Source organism: Schistocerca nitens, chromosome 4, assembly GCF_023898315.1.
Source record: "Schistocerca nitens isolate TAMUIC-IGC-003100 chromosome 4, iqSchNite1.1, whole genome shotgun sequence".
NCBI classification, from domain to species: Eukaryota; Metazoa; Arthropoda; class Insecta; order Orthoptera; family Acrididae; genus Schistocerca; species Schistocerca nitens.
The window spans coordinates 352,065,653-352,080,944 of record NC_064617.1 but is presented as its reverse complement, the minus strand read 5'-3'; the positions used below and the strand labels follow the sequence as shown (position 1 = coordinate 352,080,944).

The window sequence follows — 15,292 nt, the reverse complement described above, 5'->3', positions numbered from 1 at the left end:
GAACGACTTTTCAAAGCTATTGAGACATAGTGTGGTTGTACAGTGATTGTGTATCAGAAAGTGGTTTCAAACAAGTTCTCTCTCTGCACAGGCCAGATGATGCGAGGTTCCGATAGTTCTTACCATGATATCGGGTGACAAAGTAAAATCTGATTGGGAGCTAAGACATCCTTCAGTCTTGCTCACCTTATCATGTCCACACGCTCACCAGTATCTTCTGATTGCACTTCGTTTCTCAGAGTGCTATAGTTACTTCAGGAAGTTAAGAGTAAGATCCAATATCCAATCCTGAAATAAATTTGATGCTTCTCATAAACAGCACATTGTATATTGTACTGTTGCTTACAGTGACCACGCATTACAAAGTTTCTTCATTATTTGGAACATCATATTTACATTGATAAGGACCGTGTCCAAATATGTTCTGTCTTACTAAACAGATTCCAATTGAGCAAGTATATAACAAGTTTTCTCTTGCCCTGTGACATTTCGGTCATTGCCACGGTCTCTTTTTCTCTGTGGCTCACATCAACCCTCCAAGGCAGATAAACTGCCCAACCAGCAGGTACTGTGAATGTGGTATGATGTTTATCGTCATCCTGGGTTGCAGATATGCTGCATCCATCCATTTCATAATACATGTGCATAAATAAAACATACATACAAACAGGTTATACTAATTTATTACAGAAATAAACGTTTTATAGTGGCAATCATCATTCATTGGTTTAGAAAATTCTTGTGTAACATATCACTTCACCAAAGTGATATCTTAAACATTAGACATGTGTAAATAAATTCCCTGCCAGCAGAAAAGGTAAATTGTTGTGCTGCAGATCATTGGCACTAAAAATGAAGAGATTGACTTTCGTCACATATGTATTCAATTTTCCCCACAGTAAGCTTCTTCTTCTCCCTCTCCCTCTTCCTCTTCTTCCTCTTCCTCTTCTTGCCGGTGAGACAGAATGGTGTCACACACAAGGCACGAGACCACATGTAAGGGGGGTGATGTTCACCGCAGCTGTAGCATTCTGTATAAAGGCACATGTTCCCTCCCAGAGTATTGCAAATGGTGAGCTCCGCAGAGGGCTTAGCCATCATTGCCTGTGTACGGTTTTGGTAAGTCTGGGTTTCAAGAGTTGGGGACTGGTGAACACCACCAGCTTTTGTAACTGTAAGCTCTGAGAATGCTGCACCAATCCCTGTGCAGCATAGTGATGGAACATTGTGTGTCAAAGGGAGCAAGGATCTTGGTTTAACCGCACTGCCCTTAGTGCGTGCTAGTGAGGTGCGCTGCTGTTGAAGGGGAACAGTCAGCAGGCAACTCAGTTGTGTGAGGGTTATTGTGGCTGCTCTCGGTGTTGTTATTAATCACCTTTATCTCTATAGACTATCTTATAACACTGTCCCAGTATCTGGGGGCTAAACATGATGAATAATCTGATGAATGGGGGGATAAAGGTGATGACTAACATGATGAATCATAACCCTGGGTACCAATTCAGTAGAGCCTGGAATCCTGCACTGGAGTTGCTGAAAACACAATGGGTGTAGCACCAGAGGTCCACAAAAAGAATAACTGAGATTGTGGACATGGGAAACGAATCCCAGGTAGAGCACTAGGCACATCAGGCTGAAGAAGGAATGTCACAGGGTGCTTCTAGTGGGAGCGGACCGAAAACGGAATGCCAGCATGCAGATTGGTGTGTAGGATTGAAGATGTAACACTAGCACTCAGGCTGGTGCACTGGAATGATGAGGGAATATGTGAGAACATCTCTAGTTGTAGCGGACCACAGAGGGACGACCTGCAACCACAGCGGACTGAAAATGGAATTCCAGCACACAGACAGGTGCTCAAGGCCAAAGATGAAATGCCTAAGGATGCTGCTAGCAGAAGTGGACTGCAGGCAGAACGCCTGGAACTGACGATGGTGGGGGAAAAGCATAGTTATAAAATACTGGACTTGGTCCAATTGACAAGCAGTCTGAGGTAGCACCGGATGAAGGTACTAAGTCATGGTGTTGAACTATTGTGCAAGAAAGATGCTGACATCCGGCAGAATACCCGAGACCTCAAGATGTAGCAAAGGTGTTGTGTCATGCAGAGATATTACAGATATTCCCAAAGAAGATGAGTGGGCTCAAGAAGGTGGGATTAATGTGCAAAATATGATGAGAGGGGTAGATGGCAAATTGGTGAAAGCAGATGTCTTTGTTCTTACATTCAGTAGCATAACACTTCCAGAGCGTATGAAGGCAGGATTAATTCGCTTAAACATGAAGCCTTACGTACACTACCCATAGTGCTGTTTTAAATGTGAGCACACCATTCTTGCAGGTAAGGGAGAAGCCACTTGTGTCAAATGTGGTAAGGCCACCCACAATGGAGTCTTTTGTTCATCACTTCAGAAATGTGTTAATTGTTTGGGGTATCACCCTGTCTGGAATAGAGACTGCAGTTCTACCTTGGAAAAAGGAAGTATAGGAGCTAAAAACAACTAAATGTTTTCCTTTTTTTTTTCTTTTTTTTTCAGCTATCAAAAAGCATATTCAGAAGGCTGATGCCTCTTCACTAACAGGTATTAATAGTGCCAGAACTGAAATCTGTGTTTGTAAGTGTAATTGCAAAGATGCTGTTATTACAAAACATATAGCTCCCTGTAGAAAATCTGAAAAGCCCATGGTTGCTGACATTGTAGAGCTTTCAGCACCTCGGCAGGCAGATTCAGTAAACAGACCAGCACTGCCACTGCCATTGTTACGAACACTCCTCTGAAGTCTCCCCTGACAAAAAAACTAAAAGGGAGTGCAAATCACAGAAGACAGGTTGTAAACAGTCAGACCATCCATTTCCCATTCTGTCTGACAGTTCTAATGATTCCACTTCGGAGACAGTGGAATACAAAGTCTGTCTGTGGCACCCCTTTAACCCCTTAACACAGTGTGGAGAGATCCCAAGTTTTGTGTGCCACCTTTGTGTTTTATACGTGGTGCTGTAGACAACATTGCTGTGATGCATTTAAACTACTTTGTCTATTTAGGTATCAAAATTGATTGCCTTCGTATGCTTTTTGCTTATTTAGCATTTTGACTGTATTTTGATATTTCAAAAAATTACTGTTTTCGTCATGAAGTTCTTCCTGGTGTTAGAGATGGCCCTATTCAGAAAAGGAAGGAAATAAATGAATGTGAAATACTTTCAGGGGTTTCTGACTATGATTATTCAGATGTTCCCACTGAGAATGAAGATCTCGATGACTGTGTGAATGAATGTTTTTATGATTCTGGGGAGGGTTCCAATAAAACAATGGCATCTTTAGACCTGAAAGACACGGAAGGTGATAGTGCTTTCAATTGATTTCAGCAATAATGATAAAGGTGATTCTGTTCTTGAGAATAATTCGTTTTGTAATAAAGTTAGCCCTCTCGAGGCGGCACTCCTCTTCTCTGTAGCACTCGCCTACCAGCAATTGCAGCTGAAGTTCATGTGAACCAAAGACTCACTACATGCTGTTGATAGCTAACACTACAAGAAGCAGGAGAATCTGAGAGTCTCAAAGGTCTTATAGAACAACATGAGTGAGACTCAGGTGCCATCTCAAATGTGTTAAGTAAACTTCCAGCCCATACAGAATCTCCACCCCGGCATGGGGACAGGTTGAAAGAGAAATCTTGCAGATAATATGACTCCCATGCTATAGTGGAAAATCAATGGGTTCAGGACACGTTTGGAGGAACTGAAACTCCTAGTGCAGAAAGTCTTCTGTGCTTGTGTTTACAAGAAATACCCCTATGCTATAGGGCTGTACCCACCACTGTAAGGATCGCATAACAGGGGGAAGGGCCAAAAGTGGGGAAGGGAGTGGGAAACTGTGTTATAACACATACCACTCCTCTGCTCTGTCCATGATTACTGATCCACCAGCAGTTGAAGCTGAAATTTATGTGGACCAAAGACTCACTACATGCTGTCTATAGCTAACACCACAAGAAGCAGGAGAATCTGAGACTCTCACAGATCTCATAGAACAACACCCATGATCATTTCTACAACTGGGACATTTCAGTGCCCTTAATTTATATGGGGCTCAAATCTACTTGTCCTAGGGGTTGGGTATTAGGGACCCTCATGTCTTGGGTGCTGTGGATCCTCAACATGAGCCAGTCCATTTATTTCAACACTGATACTGGGTCATCCTCAGCCATATACCCGGCAAGCATCAGGAATTTACCCATATTTTCGGCTCGGTGCAGTTGGCAGTAAAATCGGATGCCTTTAGGGAACATTGGAACCATTTGGAACGGCACCTCATCAGTAATTGTTTTCTGCTTCACTGAGTCAAGATGAAAAACAATGTAAATGATGATGACTCAAAAACTGGTCGCTCTGGAATTGTACGAGTGATAACTTTTGTATCTCTAATGAACTGAGTGTGCTTTCAGCAGAAGAATTTGACAAATGGTTCAGTATTGACAGAAATTTGGCTGGCAAAGAAGGGTTGACTGACAATGTGAAGTTAAGAAGTATTTTCAACCTCCACCACCAGAAACTGAGAGAGGTGAAGAAGAAGCACCTAAAGCTCACACCCCGTGGGGGTGAGTCTTCTGAAGCCTTAAATATGTACAAAACAATGTTTGTAAATAAATAAAAATAAAAAATAAAAAAAAGCTCAATTTGAGAAACTTAGTAGCATTTCTGTAATGTTCCAGAGGACTCAAAAGAAAATTTCAGTGAAACCTTGAGTGGTTGATATTAGTTGGATGTATTCCATGCCCTCGAGAATGTCAGTTATCTGTGCTATTTCTAAAGATAATGATTCCAATTAAAATGTGCCAAAATGTAGGTATCTAATAAAATTAGATACCTTGTTCTTGATTTTTCAAACCAGTACTGGTAATTTTATGACATAACTGGTATACAAAATTTTATCTATGTGTAATGAACATTTCTAAAACTTTGAGCTGTAAACTTATTTAATAATGTAGTGCAGAGTTCAACTTTTCATTCAGTTATGTTTATACAGGAAAGTAATATGTACTTTTAATTTTTTTACTGTAATGTTGCCTGTTGTGTTTAATAAATAACAGGTACTTATTTTTGCACATTAAAACCATAAGTTTTACTTGTAGGATTATCCATTTTATTTCTTAAACAGGAAGTTTTTAAAAATGGCCTAGATAATCGGGCATACTAGATAATCCGGCATTCACAAATCCCCAAGCTTGCTGGATTATCAAGGTCCTACTATATATCTCTTTCTGCTCTCCAGCCCTCACATATTCTGCTCAGTGGAAATTTACTGTTGACTTTCATTCAAGTGACCAGTACCCCCTCTGGATCCGTCTGCCAAGTGGAACAGTCTGCAAAAGAATGCTCCCAAGATGGATGATCAGCAGAACAAATTGGACACTGTTCAGCCAGGTGGTTGGTTTTGAACACCAAGGCAGCTTCTAGGAATTGGAGAACCACATAACAAGTGTCATCCACCGTGACACTGTCATATCCACCTCAAAGTCCTCAGGTGATCTTAGAAGGTAGCCTGTGTCGTGCTGGACTGCTGAGTGCTTCCCAGTGAGCCCAGTCAGGCATACAACTCTGCTTCAGTTTAAATGCTGACCAACAGCAAGAAACCTTGAGTAGTGAAAGCTAAAATATGATGCACAACTAGGAGAGCAGGGAAATGTCATGGAAAGTATTCCTGGGGTATCCAGTGCTCCAGTTGTTCTGTGAAAGTGTGGGTACCCATCATGAGGAGTTTTGGTAAATTCAGCCATGTTGAAGCAGGGGTGTCTCCAAACATCGCATGGGCACATCACCCAAACTATACAGAGCATTTTGCATAGCCAGGATCCACCATTCTGCAGCTACTTTGTGGCCTTACAGAGGGTTGAGTTGGACTTAAGATCTAACAATTCTGAGTCATACCACTGTCCTTTTTCTCTATGGGAGATGGATTGACGACATGTGAAGCTCATGAGTACTGCACCTGGTCATGATCAAATCCAATACAGTGTGCTTCAAAACTTGTGAACTGAATCAAAGGATATCCAATTAAAGTGTAAGTAAAATTCCTTGTTAGTTGACACTTCGTGCATCAGAGCTGGTTTCCTGCAATCGGAGCATTCAGTGTCATGCCTGAACTCTTCACAATAAGTGGTCATTTCACTTCCATTGCTTGGCTAGTGTTGTATATGAAACATGAGTATTTGTTGTCATCATTGTGTGTGTGTGTGTGTGTGTGTGTTTTGGTGTGGTAGACCCAAACACACAAGAAAGAAAGCTGGACAATGAATTGCATTTGAAGGACAATTGCGACAACTTGTGTGCAATGTGCAAGAACTCAGTGAAAGTTAAATGGAAGATGGAGGACCGCTCTTACCACTTTCCAGAGTAGTCTTGTGATCTGCAGCCATGTTTAAGGTTAGTGAAATGACCATACTTTGTATTGGTAAAGAAAAACACAGGAAGGAAGGAGGGAAGCAACACAGAACCCATTTGTCTTCATATGCAGTACAAGAATAGAAGTATTCAGAAATATATAACAAATCTGGATCATTTCATACAAGATGCAATTCGACATCACCTATACAGTTATTATCATCACAGAGGTTTGCCTGCATTAGATAAGCTGCATACAGCATTGCATGAGGCCAAAAATTTTGAAGGCAGCAAATCGTCTTTGTGATTGGTTCTGCACATCCTCTGTTTTAAATACAACAATATCTCAGGCCGTAAAATGTTGATGGAATGAACAAATATAACCACATGACCATGCAGAATTCTTTCTGAAGTAAAAGACATTAATTTCGTGGACATTATTTCTATTGACAAAATATGGGTTAATGCTGGTCATACTGTTATGAGAGGTTGGACTGGTAGCAAAAGAGAAGGTATGGCACTCCCTGCTGACAGAGGTGGTAGAATTATCCTTCTGCATGCTGGTACCTACCATGGCTTTAATCCCAGCTGACACCTGCTTTTCAAATCAAAGGAAATGTCGGAGTACCCTGCAGAAATGAACTGTGAAACTTTTTAAATTCTGAAAATACTTTGTTACCAAGAGTAGAAACTTCTTGGGTAATTATTCTCAACAACATTTTGTACCATTCATTTTTAAAGGATAAGACTCCAACCCTGTCCTCTCGAAAGGATTATTCACTGGTTCTGACAACATGAAGTTATTGTGGATGATACACTAAAAAAATAGGATTATTAGAACCCATGTTATTTCATACACCACAATTCCTGACATTGTTACCAGTGAGGTAACATAAATATGGACATAGTCATAACACTATACCACCTTATCACTTCCACTTTTTCAGTGCAATTGAACTTATCTCCCCCCCCCCCCCCCCCTGCCGCCTCTATCTCTCTACCTCTTATATGCAGGTGAACAGATACGTTGCTCGCAAAAATAAATAGTTTACTCATTGTTGTGCAGCCACTGATTCATCTTTTGAAAGGCGTGCCTCACGCCATTTCACTACCCTCTCCCTGCCCCATGCATCCTTCCATACCCCCTCCCGACATTCACCTGCGCAGGCAACTGCCCTCAATAATCAATAATCAACAATCAACAGTCAGTCTCACTGCGGCCATGGGTGTGAGCATTTGGATGTCTGTGATAGTGTGTGTGAGTGTTAATATGTGTACTTTTTTGTTAGAGGAAGGGCAAGAGCTCTAAACCGAGTGTAAATACTGTATCAAAATTTTTCTATGCACCACACACCAGTCAGCTTTAGGTAAGTAGCAGCCTTCCCTTTACTTTACATACTATTCCAGCCAGGAATTTTCATTGTTGGTGTTTTATTGAACTGCTATACAATAGAATGACTTTTAATGGTGTTGCACTCCTACTTTGAAGTTTATTAAAATACTTCGTTTTTAAGACATCACTTGAAGATAATTCTTGAATTATCTGGAACTTCACTATATTACACACAAGACATTTGATATGCTCTAGAAGGATATTGAATTCATATGTGTGTTTCTGACTGTCCCCTTTTTGTACATATTTTCAACCCTTAAAGTATTTCTAGTGTTGTTTTCGTCTTAATATTACAACAGTCCTTTGAATTATCTTTTTGAGAAAAGAGAAATATTATCATTGATAATGTTTGTTATGGAATATAAGTGTTGTGAGATAGTTATCTACAGATATCAGTTGTCATCCATATTTTTGTCATATTGCTCATAAATTGTGGTTCTACACTTCCTGTTTGATATCAAAAATAAATTTATCATCAAATTATTATATGTTTTGTTTGCTAGGCAGTTGTTATTTGTAATTCTCTTATCTCTGGTGCAAATGCCATAAAATAGATGTTACACATTTGTTGAGAAAATTGTATAAGAATATATTATGTTTATACGTTATATAACAGTGACTCCAGCCATGCTGCCACAGTTGGCTATGTTGGCCCCTGACTGGTGCAACTATTTTGGGAGCCGTGAGGCCCTGGAAGACCTGGTGATACATCTGTCATTACGCTGTGAGAAAGGAGGCACACAGATACTTAAACTGTTATTGGATGCTGCCTCACCAGAAGTGAAACCTGAGAACATAGAGCAAAGTAGAACAGTGCAAAAATGTAGCAGGGACCTTTTAGGTAAATAAATCAAAACAAGATTATCTTTGTGCTCTCTCTCTCTCTCTCTCTCTCTCTCTCTCTCTCTGTACCGGTTAACACAGAAAAATCTCAACTTTTTCATCTTTTGTCCCATCATCACAATCTTCTGCAGTTGTAATATATTTTATGAGCATAAGAAATACTACTACTCAATTACAAAAAATAAGAAAAGGAATCCTTATCTGGTGGATGGATTTGTTCTGTGTGTTTCAGAGTTACTATTGCGTGAGATAGACATACAGCTACGAAGCACGGAGCCGGGTAACTGCACTATTGAGTTGTTGGAGTCTCTCAGGAAAGATTTGTCAATGATTAAACCATTACTTCTTAGTAGAGACATGCTTCGTATGCAGACTGCTGTGAGGCTTTTAGGTAATAATCGTATAAACTTTGTTAGTTTTTGCTGTGCTTAGGTCATTGAGGCAATGATTGATTGTTAATGCCTGTGTAAAGGAGTGTGCTGATAGGTCTTTGGTTTCATAGAGAAAGTGACAAATATGAAAAAAAATAAAAGAAATAAGAAAAGGTTATATGCTTAGGGTATAGTTTTGAAATACAGATTAAACATTACAGAATGGCTAATTGTAATGTCACATTAGTGTTACTGTGTATCATAATCTATGTGTAACTCTCTGCAGCCAAATGTATGGTGTGTTGCATAGAGCACATAGTGTACCAGAATGATTTGCCCCTCCCTCTCTGTTCCTATTTCGTTGGTTAATGGTTTACGGAGTAAGTGTTGGTACCCTCCACATGAGCCTGAATTTTTCTCAATTTTACCTTAGTTTTCATTATGTGAATTGTACATAGTGGGAAGTAGTGTGTTTCTTGATTAGTTTCAGAATGTAGGAGCTGGAATTTTGATGGTAAGACACTCTGTTATGCTATGCCTCTTTTACTGTCTCCCTATGGTGTTTCTAGAGCATTTGCGAGATGCTCTCAAGCTGACTAAACAAATCCATGACAAATCACCCACTACTTTGTATCATCTTCTCCCTTTTAATTCGCCTATTACATGAAAAGTACCCTAGTTTGAGCAGATAAAGCAAATTGGAAACTAAAAATATAATGTTGTACCTGTTTGAATAAATATCAGTGCCATTCATCTATAAAACTTCATATGCAGCCACTAGTGCCATCTGAAGGTCAATATACTAGCCTTACTGTGTTGTCACTGTATAAACAGTACAACTGAGAGTGTTGCTGTGTTCAGTTGTGAAGGACATATACTAATGGCAGACCTTAGTAGGTGGAAGCTAGATGAGTCTTTCGAACACTGTTAAGTTGTTGTATAAAAAGGCATGCTGAATTTGTGCGCTGGAAAATGAAGATGCAATTGAGGTGAAGCTGGACCTTTTACATGCATCTTATGTGATACCATAATACAAAAATACTGTGGAGTATTAACAGAAATACATACAGACATATTGGAGAGGAATACTCGAAATTTAAAATTGTCTTAGCCACAGTGTTTATTGATTGTGTGTCCTAGACAATTTGAAATTCAGAGTACATCATGGCTGCTATATCTCACTACATTTTTGCAGATCATTAATGGAGAGTAACAGAGGCAGTGTATTGGACAGTGGAGAAGAAAATGAGGACATGAAAGGTCCAACAGTTCTGAAATATTATATCCAGCATCTGAAGGAACTACCAGTCAGATGAATATGCACTTTCTTCCCCGAAATATTATGAACAAATTTGCTCTGGAGAATTGATGATCAAATGTTGGAACATATTTATGAGGATTATTATAACCACAGTTACAATTCGTACCAGAAACAAATGATCCCTGGTAACTGCATTAATTCGAAGTCCAACTTAAAGGTAATTTGAGATTTTGTTACAAGTAAAAGGCAAACCTCATATCCATTCAGGAGAAACAAAAGATCTGAACTGAAGGATTTAAAAGAGTTTGTAAGAGTGCTTTTTGGCTGCATTAGATACAGTAGATCAGTAATCCATTATTGACACATTTGAGCCTGGGTTCTGTAAGCTATGAGAGCAGTTGCTCTGGACAGTATTAATGCAATTTGTCCGTGTCTTCAAAGATGAGTATATCATTTTGTCCAAGTTTATCACTGTGGTCATAGCTTACAAAGGGATTGAGAAAGACAATGTTATTATGCTGACAGTAGAAATGTTAGTGCTAAACATGAGTATGTTCATTAATGTTGAAAACGTGAGTAAGAAATGTGTATAAAGTAGTAACCAGAGCCAAATTTTTCTGAACTTTCCTGTTCTTCCATACATGACCCAGGGGAGAGAAATCAACACCTGGAGTGGTGCAGTTTGTTCATATGTACACACACAAATAAACAATAGATGTGGTTTTGTTCAATGCTGGCAGATTACAACGAAATTAGCAGCAATGCGTCCACAGAACATCGCTGTTTGAGCTAGTAAAATTATAAAAACAGATAGAGTACAAAAATGCGTTTTACATTTGATATTTTTATGAACATGTTGGTAAGTGGGGGCTCTTATTATGTGATTCTTGATCAGGACACAAAAAGAATGTTTTTCATTGAGGATGTTATGTTATATTGTCATCAAAGACGACCAAAAATATCCAATCTTGAGATGTGTGTATATTTGACGGTACAAACTCTGCGGGAGAATTCTTGTTGATTATGTACAATTGCAAACTGGTGAATTACAGGACTTGTCACAGAATAAATATTTCATCATCTGACTTTGCTCTCTTGTCTAAAGACCACTTTTTGTATGAAGATCCAGAGCTGTGTTAACATATGCAGGCTAAGATTTGGTACTCAAGCAGACATTCCTGTTGCTTCATCTGATAATGAGATCGCCATGACTAGTGCAGTTCAGATACAACAGAAATGATATGGCATGTTTATATGTTACCATTGTCAACTGACCAGACTTACATTCTGCTGAGTTTTAATCACTTAATTGAAACTCCACATTAGAACTTTAGTTATGAATAAAGGAAGAACATGTGATGACACAGAAACTTTTATTTTGAAAAATGTGACTCTGCAAATTCTGCATGTGTTAATATATATTGTTTTAAGCAAATGTGTAGCTTTTTGCCAAATAGTACCTCATATATGACTCATGAATCTAACAAAAGTAGAACAAAAATGAAACTTTATGATTAGGTACTGAAGTACCCCCCCCCCCCCCCCCATGAACCATGGACCTTGCCGTTGGTGGGGAGGCTTGCGCACCGCAGCGATACAGATAGCCGTACCGTAGGTACAACCACAACGGAGGGGTATCTGTTGAGAGGCCAGACAAACGTGTGGTTCCTGAAGAGGGGCAGCAGCCTTTTCAGTAATTGCAAGGGCAACAGTCTGGATGATTGACTGATCAGACACAAGCAGACGTGTGTATATGTGTGAATGGATATGTGTGTATGTGCGAGTGTATACCCGTCCTTTTTTCCTCCTTTTTTCCCCCTAAGGTAAGTCTTTCCGCTCCCGGGATTGGAATGACTCCTTACCCTCTCCCTTAAAACCCACATCCTTTCGTCTTTCCCTCTCCTTCCCTCTTTCCTGATGAGGCAACAGTTTGTTGCGAAAGCTTGAATTTTGTGTGTGTGTTTGTGTTTGTTTGTATGTCTATCGACCTGCCAGCGCTTTCGTTCGGTAAGTCACATCATCTTTGTTTTTAGATGAATTATATAAAAGAGTTTTTATGGTCAGATGCAGCTGTCAGACATGAAACAAGGAACTCTTCAGTCAGTTCTGTCCAGAGTGCAGTCCTTATGTAAGTAAAACAATATATAAATTGTATCAGAAGAAAATTCAGTCAAGAAATGTAATAAATTATGAGACAGAATTGCAGGTCAGTACCTACCATCAGGAGTTGAAATGTGTACTGCTGTCAATATGCACACATAAAAATAAAAGTGACACGCTTCCTAGCTTTTGAAACTGGTGTTCGTTCCTCAGGGAGAAGAGACCAGGTAGTTGGAGAAGGTTAAAAACAAAGGACAAGTCACACAGATCACAGGACGAGAGGGACCCACTTATATTGAGGGCAAGGGTAGGAAACAATACGTTATACGTCATAATAGGACATGTGCTGTAAGATACTGAATGAGGACCATAAGTGAAACATGTTTTCTGGCTGCCTGCAGTCCACAAAGGTTTCATAATGTTATGTAGACAAAGGCCAACCGTTACATTTTGTTTATTGACAGGATTGCTGTACTTGCTGTGTAAAGCGTAACACTGCAAGCTGCATATTTTGTTTGTAGCATATACAAAGAACCCCTCCGCCCATCAACCATGGATCTTGCATTGGTGGGGAGGCTTGCGTGCCTCAGCGATACAGATAGCCGTACCGTAGGTGCAACCACAATGGAGGGGTATCGGTTGGGAGGCCAGACAAACGTGTGGTTCCTGAAGAGGGGCAGTAGCCTTTTCAGTAGTTGCAGGGACAACAGTCTGGATGATTGACTGATCTGGCCTTGTAAGATTTACCAAAACGGCCTTGCAGTGCTGGTACTGTGAACGGCTGAAAGCAAGGGGAAACTACAGCCATAATTTTTTCTGAGGGCATGCAGCTTTACTGTATGGTTAAATGATTATGACATCCTCTTGGGTAAAATATTCCGGAGGTAAAATAGACCCCCATTCGGATGTCCGGGCGGGGACTACTCAGGAGAACATTGTTATCAGGAAAAAGAAAACTGGTGTTCTACAGATCGGAGCGTGGAATGTCAGATCCCTTAATCGGGCAGGTGGGTTAGAAAATTTAAAAAGGAAAATACATAGGTTGGATTTAGATATAGTGGGAATTAGTGAAGTTTGGTGGCAGGACGAACAAGACTTCTGGTCAGGTGAATACAGGGCTATAAATACAAAATAAAATAGTGGTAATGCCAGAGTAGGTTTAATAATGAATAAAGAAATAGTAGCGCAGGTCAGCTACTACAAACAGCATAGTGAATCCATTATTGTAGCCAAGATAGAGACGAAGCTCACACCTACCACAGTAGTACAAGTTTATATGCCAACTAGCTCCGCAGATGGCGAAGAGATTGAAGAAATGTATGATGGGATAAAAGAAATTATTCAGACAGTGAAGGGAGATGAAAATTTAATAGTCATGGGGGACTGGAATTCAATAGTAGGAAAAGGAAGAGAAGGAAAAGTAGTAGCTGAATATGGACTGGGGATATTGAATGAAAGAGGAAGTTGCCTGGTAGAATTTTGCTCAGAGCATAACTTAATCATAGCTAACACTTGGTTTCAGAATCACAAAAGAAGGTTGTATATGTGGAAGAGACCTGGAGACACTGGAATGTTTCAGGTAGATTATATAATGGCAAGACAGAGATTTAGGAACCAGATTTTAAAGTGTAAGACATTTCCAGGGGCAGATTTGGACTCTGACCACAATCTATTGGTTATGACCTGTAGATTAAAACTGAAGAAACTGCAAAAAGGTGGGAATTCAAGGAGATGGGACCTGGATAAACTGGAAGAACCAGAGGTTGTAGAGATTTTCAAAGAGAGCATTAGGGAACGATTGGCGGGAACAGGGAAAAGAAATACAGTAGAAGAAGAATGGGTAGCTCTGAGAGATGAAATAGTGAAGACAGCAGAGGATCAAGTTGGTAAAAAGACGAGTGCTAGTAGAAATCCTTGAGTAACAGAAGAGATATTGAATTTAATTGATAAAAGGAGAAAATACAAAAATACAGTAAATGAAGCAGGTGAAAAGGGATACAAACATCTCAAAAATGAGATTGACAGGAAGTGCAAAATAGCTAAGCAGGAATGGCTAGAGAACTAATGAAAGGATGTAGAGGCATATACCACTGGGGGTAAGATAGATACTGTCTACAGGGAAGTTAAAGAGACCTTTGGAGAAAAGAGAAACATTTGTATGAAATCAAGAGCTCAGATGAAAAACGAGTTCTAAGCAAAAAAGGGAAAGCAGAAAGGTGGAAGGAGTATTAGGGGGTCTATAAAAGGGTGATGTAATTGAGGGCAATATAATGGAAATGGAAGAGGTCGTAGATGAAGATGGAATGGGAGATATGATACTGCTTGAAGTATTTGACAGAGTACTGAAAGACCTAGGTCGAAACAAGGCCCCGGGAGTAGAAAACATTCCATTAGAACTACTGATAGCCTTGGGAGAACCAGCCCTGACAACTCTACCATCTGGTGAGCAAGACATATGAGACATGTGAAATACCCTCATACTTCAAGAAGAATATAATAATTCCAATCCCTAAGAAAGCAGGTGTTGACAGGGGTGAATATTACCGATCTATTAGCTTAATAAGTTACAGCTGCAAAATACTGACACAAATTCCTTACAGATGAATGGAAAAACTGGTAGAAGCTGACCTTGGGGAAGATCGGTTCGGATTCTGCAGAAATGTTAGATCACGTGAGGCAATACTGACGCTACAACTTATCTTAGAAGACAGATTAAGGAAAGCAAACCTTCATTTCTAGCATTTGTAGACTTGGAGAAAGCTTTTGACAGTGTTGACTGGAATACTCTCTTTCAAATTCTGAAGGTGGCAGGTGTCAAATACAGGGAGCAAAAGGCTATTTACAATTTGTACAGAAACCAGATGGCAGTTGTAAGAGTCGAGGGGCATGAAAGGGAAGCAGTGGTTGGGAAGGGAGTGAGACAGGGTTGTAGATTATGCCCG

The 15,292-nt window shown here is 39.8% G+C and overlaps 1 protein-coding gene across 1 annotated transcript in view; it reads left to right on the top strand.

Moving 5' to 3' along the window:
- LOC126251642 (integrator complex subunit 5) overlaps positions 1–15,292 on the top strand; it is a 132,906-nt gene that overhangs the window by 69,230 nt on the left and 48,384 nt on the right. The window contains exons 8-9 of the mRNA XM_049952194.1: positions 8,392–8,616; positions 8,851–9,009. Coding sequence (XP_049808151.1) covers positions 8,392–8,616; positions 8,851–9,009 — 384 coding nt within the window. The remainder of the gene's footprint in view (positions 1–8,391; positions 8,617–8,850; positions 9,010–15,292) is intronic.